The 23,509-nt window shown below is 38.4% G+C and overlaps 1 protein-coding gene across 8 annotated transcripts in view; it reads left to right on the top strand.

Annotated features, from left to right (window-relative positions):
* Window positions 1-23,509, top strand: part of Odad2 (outer dynein arm docking complex subunit 2) — a 220,973-nt gene that overhangs the window by 158,930 nt on the left and 38,534 nt on the right. For 7 of the 8 annotated variants that reach the window (XM_085833537.1, XM_085833542.1, XM_085833536.1 and 4 more), the window contains one exon: window positions 21,537-21,725. The exons of the other annotated variant lie outside the window; for it this stretch is intronic. In XM_085833537.1, coding sequence (XP_085689663.1) covers window positions 21,537-21,725 — 189 coding nt within the window. The remainder of the gene's footprint in view (window positions 1-21,536; window positions 21,726-23,509) is intronic. 8 annotated transcript variants of the gene reach the window in all.

Here is a 23,509-nt window from a genome sequence, read left to right as displayed (position 1 = left end):
AGGCTGGCTGATTCATTTCCCATTTCCCATCCACTTTCTAGTCGTCTAAGCAAAATTTCTGTGCAAGAGAATCATGCATGGAGATCCTCTTCATACATCATATTATCTAACTTTAAACTTAATGGGGTGAGAGTGTAGCTCAGGTGATAGACATGCATGTCTAACATGCAAAGAGGCACTAGACCTAGCTCAGTGTGTTGATGATTTTGGGTACATTGTACTCTTATGACTTTTTGATCTAGGAATTTTATTTTTAGGTTTTGTTTTATTTACTTAAGTCTTTGATCTATTTTTTAGTTAATTTTTAATAAAGTGGAAAGTGCCGTCCAACTTCAATGCTTTTGTATATACAGTTTTCCCAGCACCTTTTGTTAGGATGATCTTGATACCCATATCAAAAGTAATTTAATATTAACAAGCTGGTTTATCTGGCACTCTGCTCTGTTCTAATGGTCTCCATGTGCTGTTGTGTCTGTGTGTTTTCACGATACTATTTTGTGATCAGGAGATAGGTAATCTCCATTTTTCCCCTTTTCAAGATTGTTTAGGTATATTTTTAAACTTACCTTAAGATTGCATATACATTTTAAGATGGTTGTATCTCCAAAAGTAATTTTTTATCTTAAAAACTTTATGTGTACATGAATAATATGTGTGTATTATATGTATATGTGTGATCATAGCAAGGCATGCATGTGGCCATCAAAAGTCAATCTCAGGTTTCAGTCCCTGTCTTCCACTTTGTGTGAAATAGTGATACCTTGTTGTTTGTGGCTTCACACTCCAGGTTAGCTGGATCACATGCTTCTGTGGGTATACTCCTGCTTCTGCTTCCCATCTCACCACAGGATGACAGAGTATACTACAACAGCCAGTCATACATGGCATCTTAGTTACTGTTCTATAGCTGTAAAGAGACACCATGATCAAGACAACTCTTGTAAAAGAAAACATGTGGTTGGAAGCTCAATTAGAGTTTCAGAAGGTTAGTACTTTATCATCATGGCAAGGAACATGGCAGGCAGGCTCTAGAGCACTAGCTGTGAGTGACATCCTGATCCACAGGTAGAGAGAGACCCTGGGTTTGGCATGGGCTTTTGAAAACTTTTTGTTTGATTTTTATTAATCATTTTCTTCATTTACATTTCAAATGATATCTCTCTTCCCAGTTACCCTCCACAAAACCCCCATCTTATCCCCCATCTCTAGCTTCTGCTTTACCTCTCTATGAGGGTGTTCCTCCACCCACTCCTGCCTCACTGCTCTAGCATCCCACTACACTGGGGCATCACATCTCCACAGGACAAAGGTCTTTCCTTCCCACTGATGTCAGATAAGGCCACCATTTGCTACTTATGTATCTGTACCATAGATCCCTCCATGTATAATCTTTGGTTGTTGATTTAGTCTCTGGGAGATCTGAGGGGTCCAGTTAGTTAATATTGTTCTTCCTATGGAGTTATAATTCCCTTAAGCTCCATCAGTCCTTTCCCTATGTCTTCCATTGGGGTTGACAGGCTTAGTCCACTGGTTGGCTGTGAATATCTGCATCTGTATTGGTCAGGTGCTGGTAGAATCTCTCCAGGAATAGCCAAACCAGGTTCCTGTCAACAAGCATTTCTTGGCATCATCAATGGTATTGGGGTTTGGTGTCTGGAGATGAGATGAGTCCCTAGGTGGGGCAGTCTCTGGATGGCCCTTCCTTCAGTCTCTGTTCCACACTTTGGACAGGAATAATTTTGAAATGGATAGATGGCCCCATCCCTCAACTGGGGGTCATGCCTATCTACTGGAGGTGGTTTCTAAAGATTCTATCTCCCCTTTGCTGGGTATTTCAGTGAAAGTCGTTGCCACTGGGTCCTGGGACCCTCACAATTCCATGGCAACTGGGACTTTCAAGTGGCTACCCCCATTTCCCCATCCCCCACTGCTATATATTTCTATATGATTTCCTGACCCTCTGTACTTCTCTCCTGTCCCTTCTAATACCTGACCCTGTCCCCCTTTTTCCTTCCCCTCCTATTTGCCTCCCAGGTCTCTTCCTCCCTCTACCTTGTGTGATTAATTTGTTACCCCTTTTATGTAGGATTAAAGCATCCGCACTTTGGTCTTCCTTCTTCTTAAGCTCCATTGGTTTCTGGGTTGTATCTTGTGTATGCTAAGCTTTGGGGCTGATATCCACCACTTATCTGTGAGTACATAGATTATGTTTTCTTTTCTGTCTATGTTACCTCACTCAGGATGATGTTTTCTAGTTCCATCCATTTGCCAGATAATGTCATGAGATCTTTGTTTTTAATAGCTTTAATTGTGTAAATGTACCATATTTTCTGTATTCATTCTTCTGTTGAGGGACATCTGGGGGGTTTCCAGCTTCTGGCTATTGTAAGTAAGGCTGTTATGAATATAGTGTAGCATATGTCCTTGTTATATGTTAGAGCATTTTCTGGGAATATGGTCAGGAGTGGAATTGCTGGGTCCTCAGGTAGTACTATGTCCAGTTTTCTGAGGATCCACCAAACTGATTCCAGCTTGCAATCTCACCAGCAATGGAGGAGTGCTCCTCTTTTTCCACATCCTAACCAGCATCTGCTGTCACCTGAGCTTTTGATCTTAGACATTCTGATTGGTGTGAGGTGGAATCTCAGGGTTGTTTTGATTTGCATTTCCCTGATGACTAAGAATGTTGAACATTTTTAGGTGCTTCTCAGCCATTTGGTATTCCTTAGTTGAGAATTCTTTGTTTAGCTCTGTACCCCATTTTTTAGCTGTTTCCTGAGAGGCTCTGCCAGTGCCTGACAAATACAGAAGTGGATGCTCACAGCCACATTGGACAGAGTACAAGGTCCCCAATGAAGGAGCTAGAGAAAGTACCCAAGGAGCTGAAGGGGTTTGGAGCCCCATAGGAGGAACAACAATAGGAACTAATCAGTATCTCCAGAACTCCTATGGATTAAACCACCAACCAAAGAAAACACATGGTGGACTCATGGCTCTAGATGCATATGTAGCAGAGGATGGCCTAGTTGGTCATCAATGAGAGGAGAGGCCCTTGGTCCTGTGAAGGTTCTATGTGAAGGGCCAGGAAGAGGGAGTGGATTGGTTGGTGAGCAAGGAAATGGAGGAAGGGATAGGGAGTTTTTGGAGGAGAACCTAGGAAATGTAAATAAAGAAAATATCTAATATAAAAAAAGAAATCAATGAGTTGGACTTCAAATGAAACATTGTCTTCTACAGAACAAAAAGTTACAAGAATGAAAAGGACAAATCACAGATGAATAAAAATATGAATAAAACATAAAAAAAGTTTAAAGATTTGCTTATTATCCTAATGTGGCCTTTGTGTAGAGCATGTACTGTCTTCTTGGGACACTCATGCATCCTGCTGTTGTGTAAAGGGCTTGCTGAATTGTTCACCCAAGGTCAAGTCCTGTTTCCTTCCATCTTCTTTCTACTTCTGCCCATGACTACTACAACGTGACATTCTCTACTGTTGTTATCTGGAGATGTCTTTAGCCTTTCAAAAAATGTATTTATTTTCATGTGACTTGGTATATTACCTTATGTGACTTGGTATGTTACCATCATGTATATCTGTACCTTATGTGACTTGGTATGTTACCTTATGTGACTTGGTATGTTACCTTCATGTATATCTGTGCCTTATGTGTCTTGGTATGTTACCTTATGTGACTTGGTATGTTACCGTCATGTATATCTGTACCTTATGTGTCTTGGTATGTTACCTTATGTGACTTGGTATGTTACCTTCATGTATATCTGTGCCTTATGTGTCTATGTGACTTATGTGACTTGGTATGTTACCGTCATGTATATCTGTGCCTTATGTGTCTTGGTATGTTACCTTATGTGACTTGGTATGTTACCGTCATGTATATCTGTACCTTATGTGTCTTGGTATGTTACCTTATGTGACTTGGTATGTTACCTTCATGTATATCTGTGCCTTATGTGTCTTGGTATGTTACCTTATGTGACTTGGTATGTTACCGTCATGTATATCTGTACCTTATGTGTCTTGGTATGTTACCTTATGTGACTTGGTATGTTACCTTCATGTATATCTGTGCCTTATGTGTCTATGTGACTTATGTGACTTGGTATGTTACCGTCATGTATATCTGTGCCTTATGTGTCTTGGTATGTTACCTTATGTGACTTGGTATGTTACCGTCATGTATATCTGTACCTTATGTGTCTTGGTATGTTACCTTATGTGACTTGGTATGTTACCTTCATGTATATCTGTGCCTTATGTGTCTTGGTATGTTACCTTATGTGACTTGGTATGTTACCGTCATGTATATCTGTACCTTATGTGTCTTGGTATGTTACCTTATGTGACTTGGTATGTTACCTTCATGTATATCTGTGCCTTATGTGTCTATGTGACTTATGTGACTTGGTATGTTACCGTCATGTATATCTGTGCCTTATGTGTCTTGGTATGTTACCTTATGTGACTTGGTATGTTACCTTCATGTATCTGTACGCTACATGTTTACCTGGTGCTTTCAGAGGCCCAGAGAAGGAAACCCAGAAATGGGAGTTTCAGATAGTTGTAAACTACTATGTGGGTGCTGAGAATCAAACCTGAGTCCTCTGGAAAACCATTATTTCAATCCCACAGTCTTTGTGTCTTTTACAGCAGTTTTGGCTTGGTCTATTTGTCACTTACTAATAAGTCTATCCTTTCTCTTGTTTACTATTTTTATAAATATCTTTTACTAACCTTTTGTTTTCAACTTAATATGTGCTCTTAGATCTCAAGCAAATATCTTATATGTAGCCTATTGTAGGATGGTGACTTATTTTTAACTCATCTTGGAATTCTTGATTGGGAATTAATTCCATTTAAAGACATTACTGACAAGGAAACACTCATTTTTGCTATGTTGTTATATTGTGTGTTTTTATAACCCTTCAACTCTCGTCTTCTTAATTAATGCTATCCTTTTTGTTTAGTTTACTATTCATCATGACATGTTTTGATGATTTTCTCATTTATTTATCTTCGGTACATTTTGTAACTTCTTTGTGGTCATCGTGGAAATTTTATATACTATTTTAAAACTGTGACATTGATATTTTAAATATACAGGAGTATATACTGACAATAATATTTTTGCATTAGTTTTCAAAATCTTATAAATAATAAAAGGAGTAGTACAAAATTGGTTTAAGACTTGTAATATAATTTTCTTCCTTTAATCTTTACTGTAGAACTTGATTTTTCATGAGTCTGGAATTCTTACATCTGTAGAGTCTCTTGTATAGCAGGTCTACTAGAAATTGCTATCATTTTTGTAATATTAATTTTTTGGCATTCTTGTAGGACCTTTACCATATATAGAATTTTTAGCTTACAGATTTACCTTTTATTGTGTTAAATGTATCACCCCTGTCATTTGAACTGGGAGCTTTTATAGAGACATTTACACCATTCACATCTAGCTACTTGTATGTGATTCACTGATTTTTGCCACATTTGGAAACTCTTAATCTTGGAACAGTCTTGAGTGTTGCATGTCTTGTTGGTATATCTTTGACTTGATGCTTGTATTTTTATGTTATATTTGTAACATTTCAGCCAAGAATTCTCAGAGAGTGTCACTGTTTTACAGTCATTTTTCTTCTTTGATATAGTTTTTTTCAAGTGAACTCCAATGGACCCCATAGCAAAGTCAGGATCTCAGGTGGCAGAAGCCACAGAGGCAATAGGAGGTATGTGGAAATTGCAGGGGCCATCTTCACAGGCATCTCAGATCAAGACATGCCAGGTAAATAGAAAGGAGAAAATATATATGCCCACAAGAAGTTGCAGTGAGACTCTTGGAAGTTCATACTTTTAAAAAACGTGTATCTTTACTTCTTGATCCTTTCACTATGCCTGTTAGGATTATTTTATACTACTATGGTGGATTTTTTTCATTCAAACATTATATTTTAGATTCAGAATTTCTATTTGGTTCCTTTCATATGAAGAATTTCTTTTTTGTTTGTTTGTTTGTTTGTTTGTTTTTACACTAATAAAATTTATTTTTGACCCAGTTTTAATCAGTTGTACATTCAAATCCTGGCTCAAATTTTTACTTAATTCTTTTGAGTGAAATATTTGCTATTTCAAGATAGTCCTTATAATCTGTATGAAGTTTTCTCTTTCTTTTTTTATTGGATATTTTCTTCATTTACATTTCAAATGCTATCCGGAAAGTCCCCTATACCCTCCCCCTGCTGTTTTCATTTTCTAACAGTTTTCCTGATTCCCTCTATTTCTTTTTACTTTGAGTATACTTACGTTTTAAAGTCTTTGCTTAGTAAATTGGAAGCATTTGTTTCTTTATAATTGGTCTCAAGACATTAACTCTTTCCTTTAGCTTCCTTCCTATTTCTTTGTATGCTGTTGTATATTTGTTTAAAAATGAACGTTTTGAAAAAGTCACCTTTAAAGGTGTTATAGACTAGGTTGGACAATAAGTACTACATTACCAACTGGTAGAAACGTGGGGTTTCTCCGAATGAGTGTCGAGCTTCTTGGGTCTTTTATGTGCATATATTCCATCTGAGTCTCACTATATATTTTTTTACATATACTTAGCTGCTTTGACATGTCTAACTTTCCCAAGAGGCTCATGCCTGCTTCTTCTTAGAGATATACATGTTTTGTTGTCTCCATTTGCCTGTAAAGTATGCCCTAAGATATCTGTGAAGCTAAAGGCCCAAGAAATTTCCATGCACCTCCCATCTCTTCTGCAGCTTCTGTCACCTGAAATCCTGACTTGGCTATAGTGCCCTTTTAGAGCTCTGGGTCCAATGAGCTAGAACTCATGTAGACAGCCACATGTTGAAATTAACCTCATGCTGCCCCTTGCAGCCTCCTAGGAATTGAACTGTGGTCTCCTGGTGGCATATGCTACACCAGTGCAAAGTTGCAGTGTGTTAGTGTGATGTTTTGGAGGAGGCATTCTGTTGCTTTGACAATTTCTTGTTGCTATAGATTCCTGAACTGGTTTTCCTAGCTCTGGCAGACTTGTTTCAGTAACTCTGCATAGAAAACTGCTGTTTCGGGCTGGAGAGATGGCTCAGCGGTTAAGAGCACTGACTGCTCTTCTGAAGGTCCCAAGTTCAAATCCCAGCAACCACATGGTGGCTCACAACCATCCATAACAATATCTGACTCCCTCTTCTGGAGCGTCTGAAGACAGCTACAGTGTACGTACATATAATAAATAAATAAATCTTTAGAAAAGAAAAGAAAAAAGGAAAGGAAAGGAAAGGAAAGGAAAGGAAAGGAAAGGAAAGGAAAGGAAAGGAAAGGAAAGGAAAGGAAAGGAAAGGAAAGGAAAAGGAAAGGAAAGGAAAGAAAACTGCTGTTTCTTGGGAGAAGGTGGGACTGAAGCTTCCTAGTCTGCCATCTTGTTGATGTGTAATTGTTTTCTGGTAAGAAGTGATCCCTTAATATGAACTAAGTTTCCAAGGTGGAAGGTTTTATTTTGTTTTATGTCTCTCAAGATTCTTTGTCTTACCATAGTTGGCCTAGGACAGGTTTAAATTTCGAGCTCCTTGAATGTACTGTACATGGCATTTGTTGATTTACTTGAGATTAAACATTTTTAATGTAATTAGAAAAGGCTTGAGAATTATGTATCAAACACTCCATCTGCTCCTTTCTACAGCTGCCAGATGTAAATACTGGGGCACTTGACTGTATCCCAAGGCTTGAGGTAAAGTTCAATCCTCTTCAGCCCTTTCCTCTTGGCTCTTCTGATGGGATAGCCTGACTTGATCTGCTGTTCTGTTTACTCAGTACCTCTGCTGCCTGTTCCAGTGAGCCTTTCTTTTTTTCTTTCAGTGATTAAATTTTCACCGAAACTGAATAATTTTAACCCCAGAAGGTCTATTTAATTATCCTTTAAATTTTTAAATCATCTTGTTGATATTCTCCTTCTGAGAGAATGCTTAACAGGCTTTCTTGGATTTAGATTCTGCTAACTGCTATTTTTCCTTGGAGGTACACTTTCTACTTTCTTTTGATGCCTCATTTATTTTGATTAAAAACATTTCAAAGACATGATTTGAAGACTCTGAAAATCAAATTCATCCTTTTAAGAGATATCTTACCACCCCTGTGTGTATATGAGTATGTGTGTGTGTTGTCTTATTTTTTATCTGTATTGCAGGTTACTAGTTCTGTATGTGACAATATTGATGGTCTCTGAAGTCTCTGATTGGCCAATATATTCATTCATTCATTTATTTGCAGAGCTCTTCCTCAGTGGCCTTGCACGTTTGTTTCACAACCTTTGACAACAGCCACTGTGGCACTTATGTTACATACTACATTATATTTTGTGTTTGTCTGAACGGAGATTTCAGGTCAATTAAGATGAAAGCATGTGTGTATGTAGTACTCTCCTATCTCTAGGGAGGTGCTCATTTATGAATTTATGAATGTCTTGTTGACAAGGTCTAATATTCTGTCCAGATACTTGTTCATTTCTGTGGATTTTGTCAGCTTCCATCCAGGTCAAATTATCCTTAGTCCCTTAGAACGGAGACTTTTTATGTCCATCTTGGTTGCTAGGCTGCATATTTCCCTTAACAATGTACTTGAAAGAATTCTGAAGATTCAGAGCAAGGGCTGTAAACAGGACAACTTAGTCTGCTATAAACATCTATTCTTCTTGCTGAGAATTGTTGAGTGGGGGCTCTTTGTTACAAGCCTTCCATTAATTTGGAAATTTTTTAATCCCAATTTTTCTAATTTTTATTATCTTTGTAGTTGGCATTGAAACTACTGTGTTGTTACATTTTCAAAGTCCAGCTTTTGCTCATGTTTTGCTTGTGAACTTGTTGTGAGGTATCCTATTTTCTGGGAGACTTATGGTAGTGTTCCAGATGGGTCTCATGTATTTGTTCTTCAACTAAACAGAAGCAGTTGAGTTCATCATTTTGACACTAATGTTGCAAAGTTGGAAGCAGAAATACTCCCACTTTGATAATTATTCTGAATGATGATCATTATCCTCATTCCACATTAAAATAACATTCACAGAAATCTCTATCATTGACACTGGGAGTTGGACACTTGAGTTTTTAAATCACTCCAGATGAGGAATGATTAGTTCTGAATCTCTTAACACAAACATAGTCTCAGATATTCCTGAGATCTTTAATTTACCAAAAGATTGTATGAATGAAATGGTTTCAATGGTATAAGTAAGCATGCAAGTATTGCTTAATAACAAAGGTATAAGTTGTCAGTTTCTCTTCAGGTTTTAAACTCGCTCTGAATATGTAGTAAAATGGTAACTTGAGTTATTGCTTTGAACACATTTATAAGAATAAATAAATACAATTAAATAAGTTTTAATTGTTTTATTAGGTTGACATTTTGATCATGCAAACTATGAGTAGCAAATATATTCTCAAAATAACACCAAAATAACTCAACAGCTATTGCTATATATTAGGTACCTTGTTATATTCTCTTCCTAATTCTCTCTTTCTTTTTCTACACACACATGTGTGTGTGCCTACACCCTTTAACAACCTTCTACATCACAGATGAAGACATTAAGTTTATAGAAGAGCAGTAGCTCAGTCAACATTATTTTTTTTTAATGCTCATGGATGCATCCCAAGTATTCAACCCACTGTCCATAAACATTAGAATTACATGTAAGTCTTATGTTGTCAGGGCCCATGTCCATGCATTGTAATCCAATTGGTTTCAGATACAGCTTGGGTGTCTTGATCTGTTTTCACTGCTGAAATTTATTCCACAGAATTGAAAACAATAGGAACTTATTTTTTTATGGTTCAGGGCAGTTAAGCTCAAGACATCAGCACCACGTCTAGTGAGGGCTGCCCTCTGTTTCTGGAGATGGTATACATGGGAGAAGGTGGAAGGCAAGAAGGCCTTTCTAACAGGACTTAATGCCATTCACTGGAGCTCTGTCCTCATTATGTAATCATACCTAAAAGCCTAAATGTGCTCTTACGACTGTCACATTGGTGGTCAAGTTTAACTACCTGAGTTTCAGAACCTAAACCATAACATTGGGCTGAGGACATTTCAAGAATTTTCCGAGTGGAAGTATGTGCAGTTATGCTTGAGAACCACCATTTTGTTTCATCAAAAAGAAATAGCAATTATATTTTTGCCTCTCCAACAAATTTGCTGAAACAAGAGCCATCAAATACCTTGCTTACATTGAAAGATTCAGACACCTCCCTTATTTTTTCTAAGCTTTATACAAATATAAATTCCACAGGGTGAAAAGCTTATATCAATTATATGGAAACTGTTCAACTTAATTAATGCCATAAAGGGGGGGCTAAAATCCCTTAAGTGCAAGATAAGGGTGTTGTGGATATGTGGTAACTTATAAAATGCAAGAAGGGATTTCAGCTAGCCTCAAAATGAAACATAAACATAGCAAGATGACTGCTAAAATAGCTCATACATTCACTCAGTGCAGAGCAGAAGTCCCACGTCTAAGAGTCCCAGTATACTCCTGTGGTTGGGCCACATCTGGAGATCTATGTTAAACTCTGAGTATCTTTTTAAGAATTTTGATAATTGGCACAGGAGATCTATGAAAAACATTTAATAAACAAATCTGTTATAGATACATGACTATAAGGGGGATGGGGAAGCTGGTGTCACACATTTGGAAAGCATTCACACATATGAAGATATGAAGAACCAGTGTGTTTTACACATGTCATGACTTTAATAGACTCTTGTGTGCCAAATGAGTCTGTGGATTACAGACTCATAGAAAAGTGTGACACAAGACCAAGCTTGAAAACCAGTTTCCATAAGATGGAGGCTCTGTGCTTCTGGTCTCCAGTATTTCATGAGATTATCATTGCTAAGTTTTCTCAGCCTGACCCATGCAACTCACTGTCCAGAAGCAGCTGAACCTAAACTGGTATTCACTTTCTTTTATAAATCTGTTATGATATACATATGCTTCTTTTTTAAAGTTCTAAATATACGATAGCATTAAAAATACACAAATATGCATACATAAAGTGTATACAGATATATGCACATCGAGTTTATAAATCACATCTATTTTAAAATGTGTGTTTGTTTAGCACCTTTCAAATACATCACTGGTGGAGAATGTTGCGTCATTAACTCTGTAAGCGTCTGGTACACAACAGTGCCTCACAGTTTAGACCTCATTAATGCAATATTCACCCAAACGAGAGTCAGCATAGAACACTGTTAAGTGGGAAAATAAATAAACAACACTATTTTCTATAATGTTTAAGCTATCCTGAATTAGGTTAAGGAATTTGGGAAAATTAGATCTATTAATTTATAGTATTTTTCTTGAGCATCAATGAGATTAAAACTCTCTTCAAGGTAAATCTGGATTATAAAGCGTGTTGCATTTCTTCTCCAGAATCTAATTTACATTGCCCCAGTTCATAAGGAAAAGGATGGTAGTTGGTACTCTGATTCTGTTTGTTTCTTTTTTCAATCTGTATTTGAAAATGTAAGAAAATTTGAATTTAAAATTAATACTTTTAGGCTGGGGAATTTAACCACTGTGACAGGAGCAAGGATCTTATTGTGACATACCCTTACAAACATTGCTTTGTTCTCACATGCACTCATATTCTAATGACACTTTTCTTTTTCTTTCTTTCTTTTTTCTTTTCTTTTCTTTTTTTTTTGTTATATTTCTTTTTTTTTATACTGGATATCTACTTTATTTACATTTTAAATGTTATCCCCTTTCCTGGTTCCCCCCTCCCAGAACTCCCCATCCCATCTTCCCTTCCCCTGCTTCTATGAGGGTGTTCCTCCACCCACCCACCCATCCACTCCCACCTCCCTGCCCTAGATTCTCCTATGCTGGGGCATCTATCAAACAGTCTTAGGACTAAGGACCTCTCTTCCCATTGATGCATGACAAGGCTGTCCTCTGCTACTTATGCATCTGGAGCCATATGTACTCCTTGATTGATGGCTTAGTCCCTGAGAGCTCTGGAGGGTCTGGTTAGTTGATATTGTACTTCTTATGGGATTGTAAACTCCTTCAACTCCTTCAATCGTTTCTCTAACTCTTCATTTGGGGACCCTGCGTTCAGTCCAATGGTTGGCTGCAAGCATCCACCTCTGTATTTGTAAGGCTCTGGCAAAGCCTCTCAGGAGACAACCATATTATTCTCCTTTTCAGCATGCACTTCTTGGCATCCACAATTAGTGTCTGGGTTTGGTAACTGTATATGGGATAAATCCCCAGGTGGGAAAATCTCTGGATGGCCTTTCCTTCAGTCTCTGCTCTACTTTTTATCTCCACAATTGCTCCTGTGAGGATTTTGTTCTCTTACTAAGAGGAACCAAAGCAACCACATTTTGGTCTTCCTTCTTCTTGAACTTCATGTGGTCTGTGAATTGCATCCTGAGTATTTGGAGCTGTTGGGCTAATATCCACTTATCAGTGAGTGCATACCATATGTGTTCTTTTGTGATTGGGTTACCTCATCAGAATGATAGAAGACCCAGAAATGAACCCATATGCATATGGGGGGTTCATTTGATATTTGACAAAGTAGCTAAAACTGTCCAGTGGAAAAAAGACAGCATTTTCAACAAATGATGCTGGTTCAACTGGCAGTCAGCATACAGAAAAAGGCAAATCCCATTCTTATCTTCTTGTACAATTCTCAAGTCCAAGTGGATCAAACAAAGCTCAAGTCCAAGTGGATCAAGGACATCCACATAAAACCAGATACACTGAAACTTATAGAAAAGAAAGTGAGGAAGAGCATCAAACACATGGGCACAGGGGAAATTTTCCTGAACAGAACACCAATTGCTTATGCTCTAAGATCAAGAATTGACAAATAGGATCTCATAAAACTGCAAAGCTGCTTCTGTAAGGTAAAGGACACTGTCAATAGGACAAAAAAGCAACCCGCAAAAGATCTTTACCAATCCTATATCTGATAGAGGGCTAATATCCAATATTTGCAAGGAACTCAAGAAGTTAGACTCCAGAAAATCAAATAACCCTATTATAAATGGGATACAGAGCTAAACAAAGAATTTTCAACTGAGGAATATTGAATGTCTGAGGAGCACCTAAAGAATTGTTCAACAACCTTAGTCATCAGGGGAATGCAAATCAAAAAAAAAAAAAAACAAAAAAAAAAAAACAAAAAAAAAAAAAACCCTGAGATTCCACCTCACCAGTCAGAATTGCTAAAATCAAAAACTCAGGTGATAGCAGACGCTGGTGAGGATGTGGAGAAAGAGGAACACTCCTCCACTGCTGGTGGGATTGCAAGCTGGGATAAATACTCGGGAAATCAGTTTGGCGGTTTCCCAGAAAATTGGACACAGTACTACCTAAGGACCCAGCTATACCACTCCTGGGCATATACCCAGACGATGCTCCAACATGTAATAAGGACACATGCTCCACTATGTTCACATCAGCCTTATTTATAATAGCCAGAAGCTGGAAAGAACCCAGATGTCCTTCAGCGGAGGAATGGATATGAAAATGTGCTACATTTATACAGTGCTATTAAATACAAAGAATTCATGAAATTCTTAGGCAAATGGATGGAACTAATGAGACTTTTAAAAGGTCTAAATCACTGACTACACTTTTAAGACAGGCTGTGCCCATTGAGTTTTGGATTCTCTGACATTATCTTTTAATGGAAATAGAGGAGTTTAGAAAGTTTTACATGTGATGTGCTATTTTTAAATCATTTTCAAATACTATACTACACATCATATAGCCTCTTTTTATAGCTCTTCTGATTCAAAATTGTGTGTATGTCTCATCTTCAGAAAAGAGTCTGTTCCTTTTGCTGGAGGTAAGAGAACGAACTGCATACCAATACACTAAGTATGCTGTATACCAATGCACCCTGCTTTCTCTTTTATTCATCAATCACTAAATAATACCTTAATTTTTCCCAACTGATTTGACTTTTACACACTCTTAGTATTTTTCCCTCTTTACATTTTTGTCTCATTTGTGTATTCTACTTGATCATGTCTAATTTGGACTTCACAACCTTTTCTAGTTCAATAGCTGCACCCCTAATAACATCAATTCCTGTCTTCCACTGGGTGCTCCTGTTTATTCACAGAACTTCATGTTCTTTGGAATTACAAATCTCTTAAACTGTGAAAGGTCTTCTTCGTGTCTTAAACAAGAACTAAACTGGTAAGTTCAAATGTGAGTGTTTAGAGTTAGCACTTAGTGTGAAGTGAAAAAATACTAGAGTTTTTAAAACTATCTAAATAGATTTGCTACAATCTATTTGTGAACTTTAAACCCCATGTCTATGCAGAGCAGCCCTCTTACTCCCTTGGGCTATTTTGTCAGAGTCAGTGGAATACATGTGTACGTGTCAGAATCCAAGGAATACACATGCATGAAAATCCCTCTACACTGCATACACTGAGGTAGTCATTGTTTTGATTCTTATTACTCAGGGTTTTACTACTATAGATGAGTATGTGAGTTGTGCAGAACAGTATTGCATCACAGTGAAACTGGTGTAGACCAGTTTCTAGGATATATGCGAAGGTGGAAAATGCGTTGGGTTTGCCTAGCCCCTCAGTATTAGTGCAAGACTGCTTTGGCAGGGTAACAGTTTTCCTCCCTCAAATATACTGTCTCCCTTTCCAGAGAAACTATGTAAGGCAAGATGTCATAAGTTTAAAATCCTTAACTCTGAAAAGAAAAAAGTCTCACCCTCAAAACAAATAATCAACTCTTCAAGGGTCAGGGGCACTTGAGGCTAACCTTTTTAGTGTTCTGAGTACTGCAAACTTCCTAGGAGCTGGGTGAGACAGTACATGCATCTCGGCTGAGGCTTTGGCTCCCTGTATCTCATATCATTCACCTTAGGAAGTTTGGATAAGATACAGATATGATCACTTTTGACATTTTTTTCACTATAGTCCTATTACCCCAGCTTATGCAAAATCAGGAGGATGGTAGGCCTGTGAGTCAGGGGACAAAGACTGATTCCTAATTTGACTCGTTGACCTGAACTTATCAACTTAAAATCCAGCATAGAGACCTTACATTCTTTCCTTTTTATGTTTTTACTATGGCTCTCTCTGTATCTATCAATCATCTTGCTAGCTAACCAGTTAGCAGTTTAATTTTTATTTTTGGCAGCACTTGAGATTAAACTTTGGCCTTTGCACATGCTAGATAATAGGTTTATCATTGAGCTACATCTCCAGCCCAAAACTCAAATATCTTGAGGTTGCACTTCTCTCAGTCTCAAAACAAAACAAAACAACAAAAACCATTAAACAATTATTAAATGTCAACTGAGTGACCCTATTTCCCAAGGGCAACTACGAAGATGACTGGGGTTCTCTGTTCTTTTTTTTTTTTTTTTTTTTTAACTTCTGTTTTGTTTGTTTATTTCTTATTGTTCCCAAGACAGGGTCTCAGACTGGCTCAAACTCACGATCCTTCTCCTTTGCTTCTGAAGTGCTAGGATTAACTACATTCTGTACCTAGCTGGGTATCTCCAGTCTTGGCGAGAAAGCCCCGAGAAAAATCACTGCAACATAATGAACACAAGTCTAAGGCACTTGTGCTGCCAATGTCAAATCATGTGTGGCATTTAGGGTCAGCAGATTCAGCAGCTCCACAAGCATCATGAGTACCAGAGATTATTTTACTCCTTATGTTCTGTTTTTCTTGGTCTGGTCAATTGTGACAATACCCTTAAATAAGTAGGAAAAAACTTTCCAGGAGCATCAACTCTTAACTCACTGGTTGTGCTTGGACCTTTAAACAAATAATAGGCGAGTGTCTTTTGAAATCCATGACAGACTTAGTCTGTTCTAGGGTCACCATCAACAGACGAATGGATTAAAAAAAAATGTAGTGCCTACTCACAGTGGGATATTATTTAGTCATCATGAGGAATAAAGCCTTGACATTTGTACCAAATGAGTGGAGCTGGAGGATGTTATATCAAGTAGAGAAAAGCCAGAAACAGAAAGACTAAATATTCTATTATATGCAGATGCTAGAAATGTCAACCTGAACATAGAAAGATCAATTCAAGCTGGTGTTGAAGGGTTGTGGGTATGTGAATAAAGAGAGACTGGGTTTGATGGGTCTGTACTGTGTGTACCTGCTGACCACGGTGTTGTTTTTTAAGTCCAGCAGTTGGATGAAGATGTGTCTTTATGTGTAGCTCATTCTGGGCAAGTTATCCCAAGCACTTTATTTCAATACGTTCTTGGGGTTTACTTACTTTAGGAGATAATTCTCTTAATTTATGCTTTGAATTCCTTATCTACTGGTTTGCTTTTCTTCCTTAGGTCTTTAGCATGTGCTGCCGTTCTGCTCAGTCTTCTGTAGTTCTTTGTAGTTATTTTATATTATTTATTTTGCATTCTTTTGGTATTTTATAGTTATAAATTAACTTGCCGTCCTACCTGCTGTTTCTTTAAAAATAAAGTTTTCACTCTTTCTTTGTTTTTCTTCTGGGTCAGTCTGATTTCCCAATTGAATCTTTCTTTCCTTCTTGATTTTTAGATCTTTCATGTCTATTTAAAACTCATTTTGTTTGATAATCACAGGATACAAGGACTGTTGCAAATCTACTTTTTTCCTTTTGTATCTTTTATGATTTAATTCAGTCCTTTAGTAATATGACTAGGGTTTGAGGGTGTAGCTCCAGGCTGATGTGCATATATCGCACACATAAGGCCCTGTGTTCAATCCCCAATATTGTCAAAACACTAATAATAGTAATTGTATGTCCACCTTGTTTTCTAAGTCTGTCTTCCTGGTGTGTGTTAATTGTCTGTAAGCACAGTATTTTTCGCCCTCATTCCCTCTGACTTTGTTATTCTTAACTGTTGTTGAAAATGATTTCATTTTTTTCATATTTGCATTTATATGTACATGTGGTATGTATACAGATACATGCATGTGAGTAGCCTGATACATATACATATACACATACATATACATAAACATACATATACATGTGGAGGGGGAGGTCTGAAGTTGATGTCATGTATCTTTCCCAATTTTCCTCCAACATATTTATGGCAGCCACACCGAATTTAGACTCACTAATTCTACTAGTCTAGTGAGCCAGCTTGCCCTGGGAATCCTCTTTCTCTACCCCCACAATGCTGGGATTATAGGCTGGGGGATCTGGCCTTTTATATGGTTCTGGGAACCTGATCTCTATACTTAACATTTGAAGCAAGTGCTTCATCTATAAGCCATCTCCCCAACCTTATATTGTTCTTTTTTTAAAAAATTTTTAAACTTTTTATTGATGTGAGTTTCATATTATGCACTCTAATCCCACTCACATCCCTGTCCCTTGTATCTGCTGTCTGCCCTTGCAACCTCCCCCTTAAAATAAACATACACATATATGCACAATGCACATACACACCACACACAAAAACAAAGCATAGAAAACATCTCATCATGGAAGCTATAGTGTGTCACAGTCTACCCCTCTGTCCATACGTCTTCACTAGTGAATGTTCATTGCAGTGAGTCATTGGTCTAGTTTGAGGTCTCTGGCTTCTGTGACACCATCAACATTGGATCCTCACAGGACTCCTCTGGGTTATCCTGTTGTTGCCCTGTTGTGTCATAGGAATCCTGCACCTTTGGATCAGCAGAACTGGCCCTTTCATGTGCCCCAACAGTTCACAGATGATGTAGATTTTAGGGTGGGCCAACCCAAAGCCATGGATCTGGGCGTGGGTGATACTGAGCATGTCAGCCTGCTGGTTCTCCCTTATCTGTACCACCAGGGCAAGCTGTCCAGTACTGCTCTGACTGGGCCACGCAATGCTGCCATTGTCAGGAGGCAAGGTCAGCTCTGCTGCTCCTGTGCCCTTGGGACCTGCTTACCTCACCTACAGCTCCAGAGCCAGCCCCACTGTGCTGCTCAGGTGAAGTGCAGGGCCCATTCCCCAGAATGCTAGAGCCCAAAAGGAGCAAGGCCAGCTCACCTGGTCTCATAACCCAGGGTCAACTTTCCCAACTGCCTTAGGTGGTGAGAGGGAACGGGGTGGAAGACATCACCCCCGAATGCCCAGGTCACCTCATGGTAGTATAGGGCTCATTTTTAATAGACACAAGACTTGCTAGTTTTTAAAGAGAGAGCAATCGACAGGATGGTTTTGCATATATTTGGTAGTTACTGAATTTTTAAATATAATCTTCATGTCTGATAACTTCTTAATTCTCAAAATTTTAATAAAGTGACAATGTAGACCAATGTTGTGAATATCATTTCTTTGTGTTATAATAAAATTTTTACTCCAGAATTAATGAAAATGGAGCATTCAAAATAACTTTATAGGTACACTAGATACAAATCTCAACTATCAGAAGCAATGTTTCCATTTGGCCTTGAATTCTAGGCCCCAGTATTGATCCTGTTTGTTTCCATAGCAATGGGAGAAAGCTATGTGTTTGCTGATACTTCCTTGGATCTGTGTCTTCCTAACTTTACCTTATACTAGGATATTATTCTGGTTTATTATGCATATAGGTTTGTGCATGTGTGTCTGTGTGTGGGCGTCTCCGAGACCTTCACATCCTGTAGTGTGACAAGCTCTGGGAGACAACATGAAGGCAATTTGACAAAATGCAACTCAGTAGCCGGTTTTGGTTCAGACTTTGGGAGTCTGGTGTGAAGTAGTTTATTTTAGGCACATTTGAGCACAGCACAATTTGGAGAAATTTATTCTGGTGATAATCAGCTTAGTCCCACATGCACAACAAAGCATGCCTAAATCTCTCTGAGGAGCAAAGTAAGCTAAATGCAGATCAGACTTGACTACATTGAAACTCTTTGCAAAGTCTATAAAGATAGGTTTTATAAATTGATCGAGAAAAAAAATGATCTGAAAGAGAATCCGGTGCAGGAAAACCTCTAGCCACACAGATAGAGCAAAGGTCATCAGGTTAGAAAGCCTGTCTCCTGTCCTGCTCCGGCCTTTTGGGCAGAGAAAGGGTTTTGTATTCCTTCCCTTGAAGGAGCAAGCCTGTGTGCTGTGGCGGTTGTGAAGGAAAAGGTGGAACGGAGAGTGAGGGAACTAGATCTAAGATGGCTCCCGGAACACTAGTGAAACAGTAAAAAGGGATCTAGGCCGGGTTGGTGGCTGCTTCCCTCTTCTTCACGGAAGTCCTAACAGGTGACCTAACAGGACATACTTCTTTCTCCCCACTTCCCCAATGTTCCTTCTGAGTAACCTCATCAGGCAGGGCTTTTGTTGGAGCAACAGTGATGTTGTGGTGAGATATGATTGGCCAAGGATTTGTGGGCTTGGGATTGGTTCAAACACTGTATATAAGGTTCTGCACTGGGTAATAAACTCAGATCTGCACCCTGATGCAGAATCTGGCTTCCCTGGATTTATCATGTGACTCCATCGCATCTCTCTCTCTCTCTCTCTCTCTCTCTCTCTCTCTCTCTCTCACACACACACACACACACACACACACACACACACACACACACACCACCCATCTTCAGGCCCATACAGTGTGCTTAACATTCCAGGTTCCCCCAGTGCACATTTGTGGAGAACGTTTGCCATTTAAGCAAATACTAACTGCTAGACACTGGTGTGGCTAGTGAATAATGGACAATGAGCCCACCTGGAATTTAAAGTTCAGGGTAAAAGACAAACAAGAAGCCATTCACTACCTATAGTGATCTGTACTTTGAGTGAAGTATTTGAGGAGCTGCTCAATCCCAGTTCACAGCAGAAGCCAGTGAACTCAGGCTTATGTGAAATATTATACGTGATCAAGTTGAGGTTAGACAAGATCAGGCTACAAAGAATGCCTTACTAACCATGTTTTAGAGCTTGGATTTTACCCTGCAGCAATTGCACCATGGAAAATTTTACAAAATGTGGGGATGTAAAAATCAAATTGATGATCGGTAAAGCTCACATGGTGTCTTGCCATTACACAGGTTATGGAGACTGTAGTTTATAACTTTCAACATCTGTAAATTGGTTTTAAATTTTTAAATCAGTTTTTAAAATCTAAAATGGAATTAATGGTACCTACAGGGCAGGATTGTTGTAAGGCTCAGAAGGGCTAACAGATGTGTAGTTCCTACAGTGCCTTAAAAAAATGTTAAACCCCAGTGTTTAAATCTGTCCTAAGTATTATCTCAGCCCCATCCTCCTGCTCCTTGGTGTGCTGCTCACTGTGTTTCCCTACCATTTCTCATTGCCTCCCCTAACCCCCTTAAAGGGAGGCTATGGAAATTCAGTCTTTCGTTAGATTCATGGTTCTCCTGTCTCAGTCCAATCCTGGCAATACAGGCTTGCACCACCATGCCTGGCTAGAACCCTGTCATTTCTCAAAGCACACTTGCTTCCCCCACCAGATGTGCCTGACACAATGACTACATGGTGTGTGTATCAACACATCTCATTCACAGATTCTTGACAGAGGCCTCTTTGATATGCCAAATTTACTCTAAGGACTTTCCATGGTTATTCTTGTAGATGTGCAAAAAGGGGCCGAGCCCCCATACACATTACTTGGCATTTTTGTTTCAGCTCATAATGGAAGCATGGGGCCATTTGGGAATCCACGTGAGGCCACATTTTTCACATTTTTGTGCTTTGTGTACATTATTTCAGTGCTAAACTGTCTCCAGGCGGAGTGCTGAAGTATTGCCTATGGTTCTTAAGCACAAGAAGGCTTTGATGTACTTTTTCAGAAAAAAATATGAGCTTGCCAAGCTTCTGTACATGAGTAATAATGCTGTTGGCCATGATGTTGATGTTAATAAATTAAAAATATACATGAACAGGCCAGCTCAATGATTCTGCTGGCAAAGGCACTTGCTGCTAAGTCTGACCCCTGAGTCAGATCCCCTAAATTCACATGGTGGGAAGGAGAGAACCAAGTCCTATAACCTATCCTCTGACCTCCACTAGTGTACTATGGCACATGTACCCCTAATAAATAAATAAATAAATAAATAAATAAATAAATAAAAGATAGATAGATAGATAGATAGATAGATAGATAGATAGATAGATAGATAGATAGATAGATAGAGGTATGTCAAACAGAAACATGAATACTACTCTTATATACTGTTCACTTGGCAAAAATATTGTCTTCAGAGGCTTGTCAGGACCTAACCCTATGTTTCCGAAACAGTGGTTCACTATTAGCCAGTTCAATATTTGCAGTGACTTTATATAGCAGCCTGCAGTTACTACAAGCCAGTGTATATTGTTAATTGCTCACAGCTCCTGTGGCAAATATTCAAACACTAAAGTGTACATATTTATTGTCTATATATTCATTATTATACATATAAGCATACACATATATACATAGAATTTGAAAATATAGAACTATATTAAACTAAATTTTTCTTTTGTCTTAAAATATATTTAGCAGCCTTATTATTACTTTCCACCTTTTGTAAACTAGCCTAAAAGAAGGTGTTTCTCTGTTATCTAGGATGCCGGAGAAATGGTTCGTTCCTTTGTTGGTGGTTTGGAACTTGTTGTCAACTTACTGAAGTCAGATAATAAAGAGGTCCTGGCCAGTGTCTGTGCTGCTATCACCAACATAGCAAAAGACCAGGAGAACTTAGCTGTTATTACAGACCATGGAGTAGTTCCTCTATTGTCCAAACTTGCCAATACAGTGAGTAATGCCTTGTTATCCTGGGATTCTCTCAGAACACAGTATGGTGAAAAACAAGGGATATGGGACCTAGAGATCTAAGTTTGGGTTTAGTGCCCATTGCTGATGAAATGTAAGATTTTCTTCAACTCCTTGAGCTTTCTTGAAACTAATAGACACAAAGACATATTTTTATATGGAGAATATTAATATGCAAGATCTTTGTTAAATATTTTTTAAATGACTTGTTGACAAGCAAAGCTGTGGCAAATATAATTGCTATTATATAAGTGCTAGCCATCTTCCCAGCTGCGGTCATTATTCTTAATGTAGCTATTCATTCCAACATTAGAAGTGGAATTGCTCTTTTCCCATCATAGAAGCCTGGACTCTGACACACTCAAGCCAGAAGGCTTTGGAAGTATTATACTATTTATCTAAAATTGTGCCAGCTAAAGCAGGGCCTGGAGACAATGACTTCACCGTGCCCAGAGCCATCTGAGCAGAGCTTACAGTACCACTTGGTAGGAGAGTGACAAACTAGAACTGCAAACACTGGAAGAATAGTCAGGGCAGGACACCCAGGACACCCAGACTCTCTGAGCATCTGTCAGACTTGGGCAACATGTTCTGTGAGTCACAAGAATTGGACAACAGAAAACCATGGCATGCTCTGTTATTCTGTACAATCTGAGGTAACTCTAAGCAGAAAGTCTTGTCTATATTAAGAAAATACAGAAGAGACACTAGAAAGTTCAGTAGAGATTACTACATGATGCTCTGTTTTTCCCTTTTCAGAAATTAATGTGGGATTTAGAGTTCTCTACAGATAAAAGCACTTGCCACTCAAGCATGAGGGTCAAAGTGTAGATCTCTAGTACCCACACACTTACGAAGTGTATATATTGGCCTATCTGTAATCCCAGAGGATGGGAAACAGAGGTGAGGGGTCCACAGCAAGCTGGCTAATTAGAATAGCTAAATAAGCAAGACCTGGGTTCCAGGCAAGACTATACCTCAATTTGTAACATTGAAAGTGACCAAAGGCAACACCCAAGTCAACGTCTGACCTCCAGGTGCACCAGTATGCTCATACACACATGTGTACCTACATAGATGCAAGTACACATGTATAGCATACACACACACACACACACACACACACACACACACACAACTGCAATAAGAAATAAATATAGGTTGAGTAAGTAGAATTAATCCACTCATCCCAACTAAATGAAATACTCCTTGAGGAATATACAGTATTCTAGACGTGTTTTTATTATTAAGCAACTTGATCATTTATAAGGTTATTTTTACATCTTGTGTGTGTGTGTGTATTCATACATGTGCACATACCATAATGTGCACATAGAGGTCGTAGGACAACTTTCACCATGTGGGTCCAGGATGGAACTCAGGTCACCAGTCTTGGTAGTAAACCCATTTACCTACTGGTCATTTTGTTGGCCCTGATTTGTAAGGTTTTGTTATGAGGTTTTGCCTGTTACTTAGCAGGCAATCATGCTTCCTGAAACAAATGGCCAGTTTTTTAGACACTTGTCTCATCTTTGATAGCACCAATTATATTCAATTCATAGAAAATTCAGAAAGGCCAAGCCCTTTAATCCCACCAATCAAGAGGTAGAGGTACATAGATTAGAGACCCATCTGGTCTATATAATGAGTTCAAGATCAGAGCTACACAGAGCTATATATATATATTTATCTCACATATATGATATATAAAGAAATATATAAATATATTTAAATATATGTACATATGTATTTAAAAGAAAGAGAAC

The sequence above is a fragment of the Mus caroli genome, unplaced genomic scaffold (genome assembly GCF_978045245.1).
Source record: "Mus caroli unplaced genomic scaffold, Mus_caroli_1 scaffold_19, whole genome shotgun sequence".
NCBI classification, from domain to species: Eukaryota; Metazoa; Chordata; class Mammalia; order Rodentia; family Muridae; genus Mus; species Mus caroli.
Note: the sequence above shows the minus strand (reverse complement) of the source record. Positions and strands in the feature narration are given on the sequence as shown.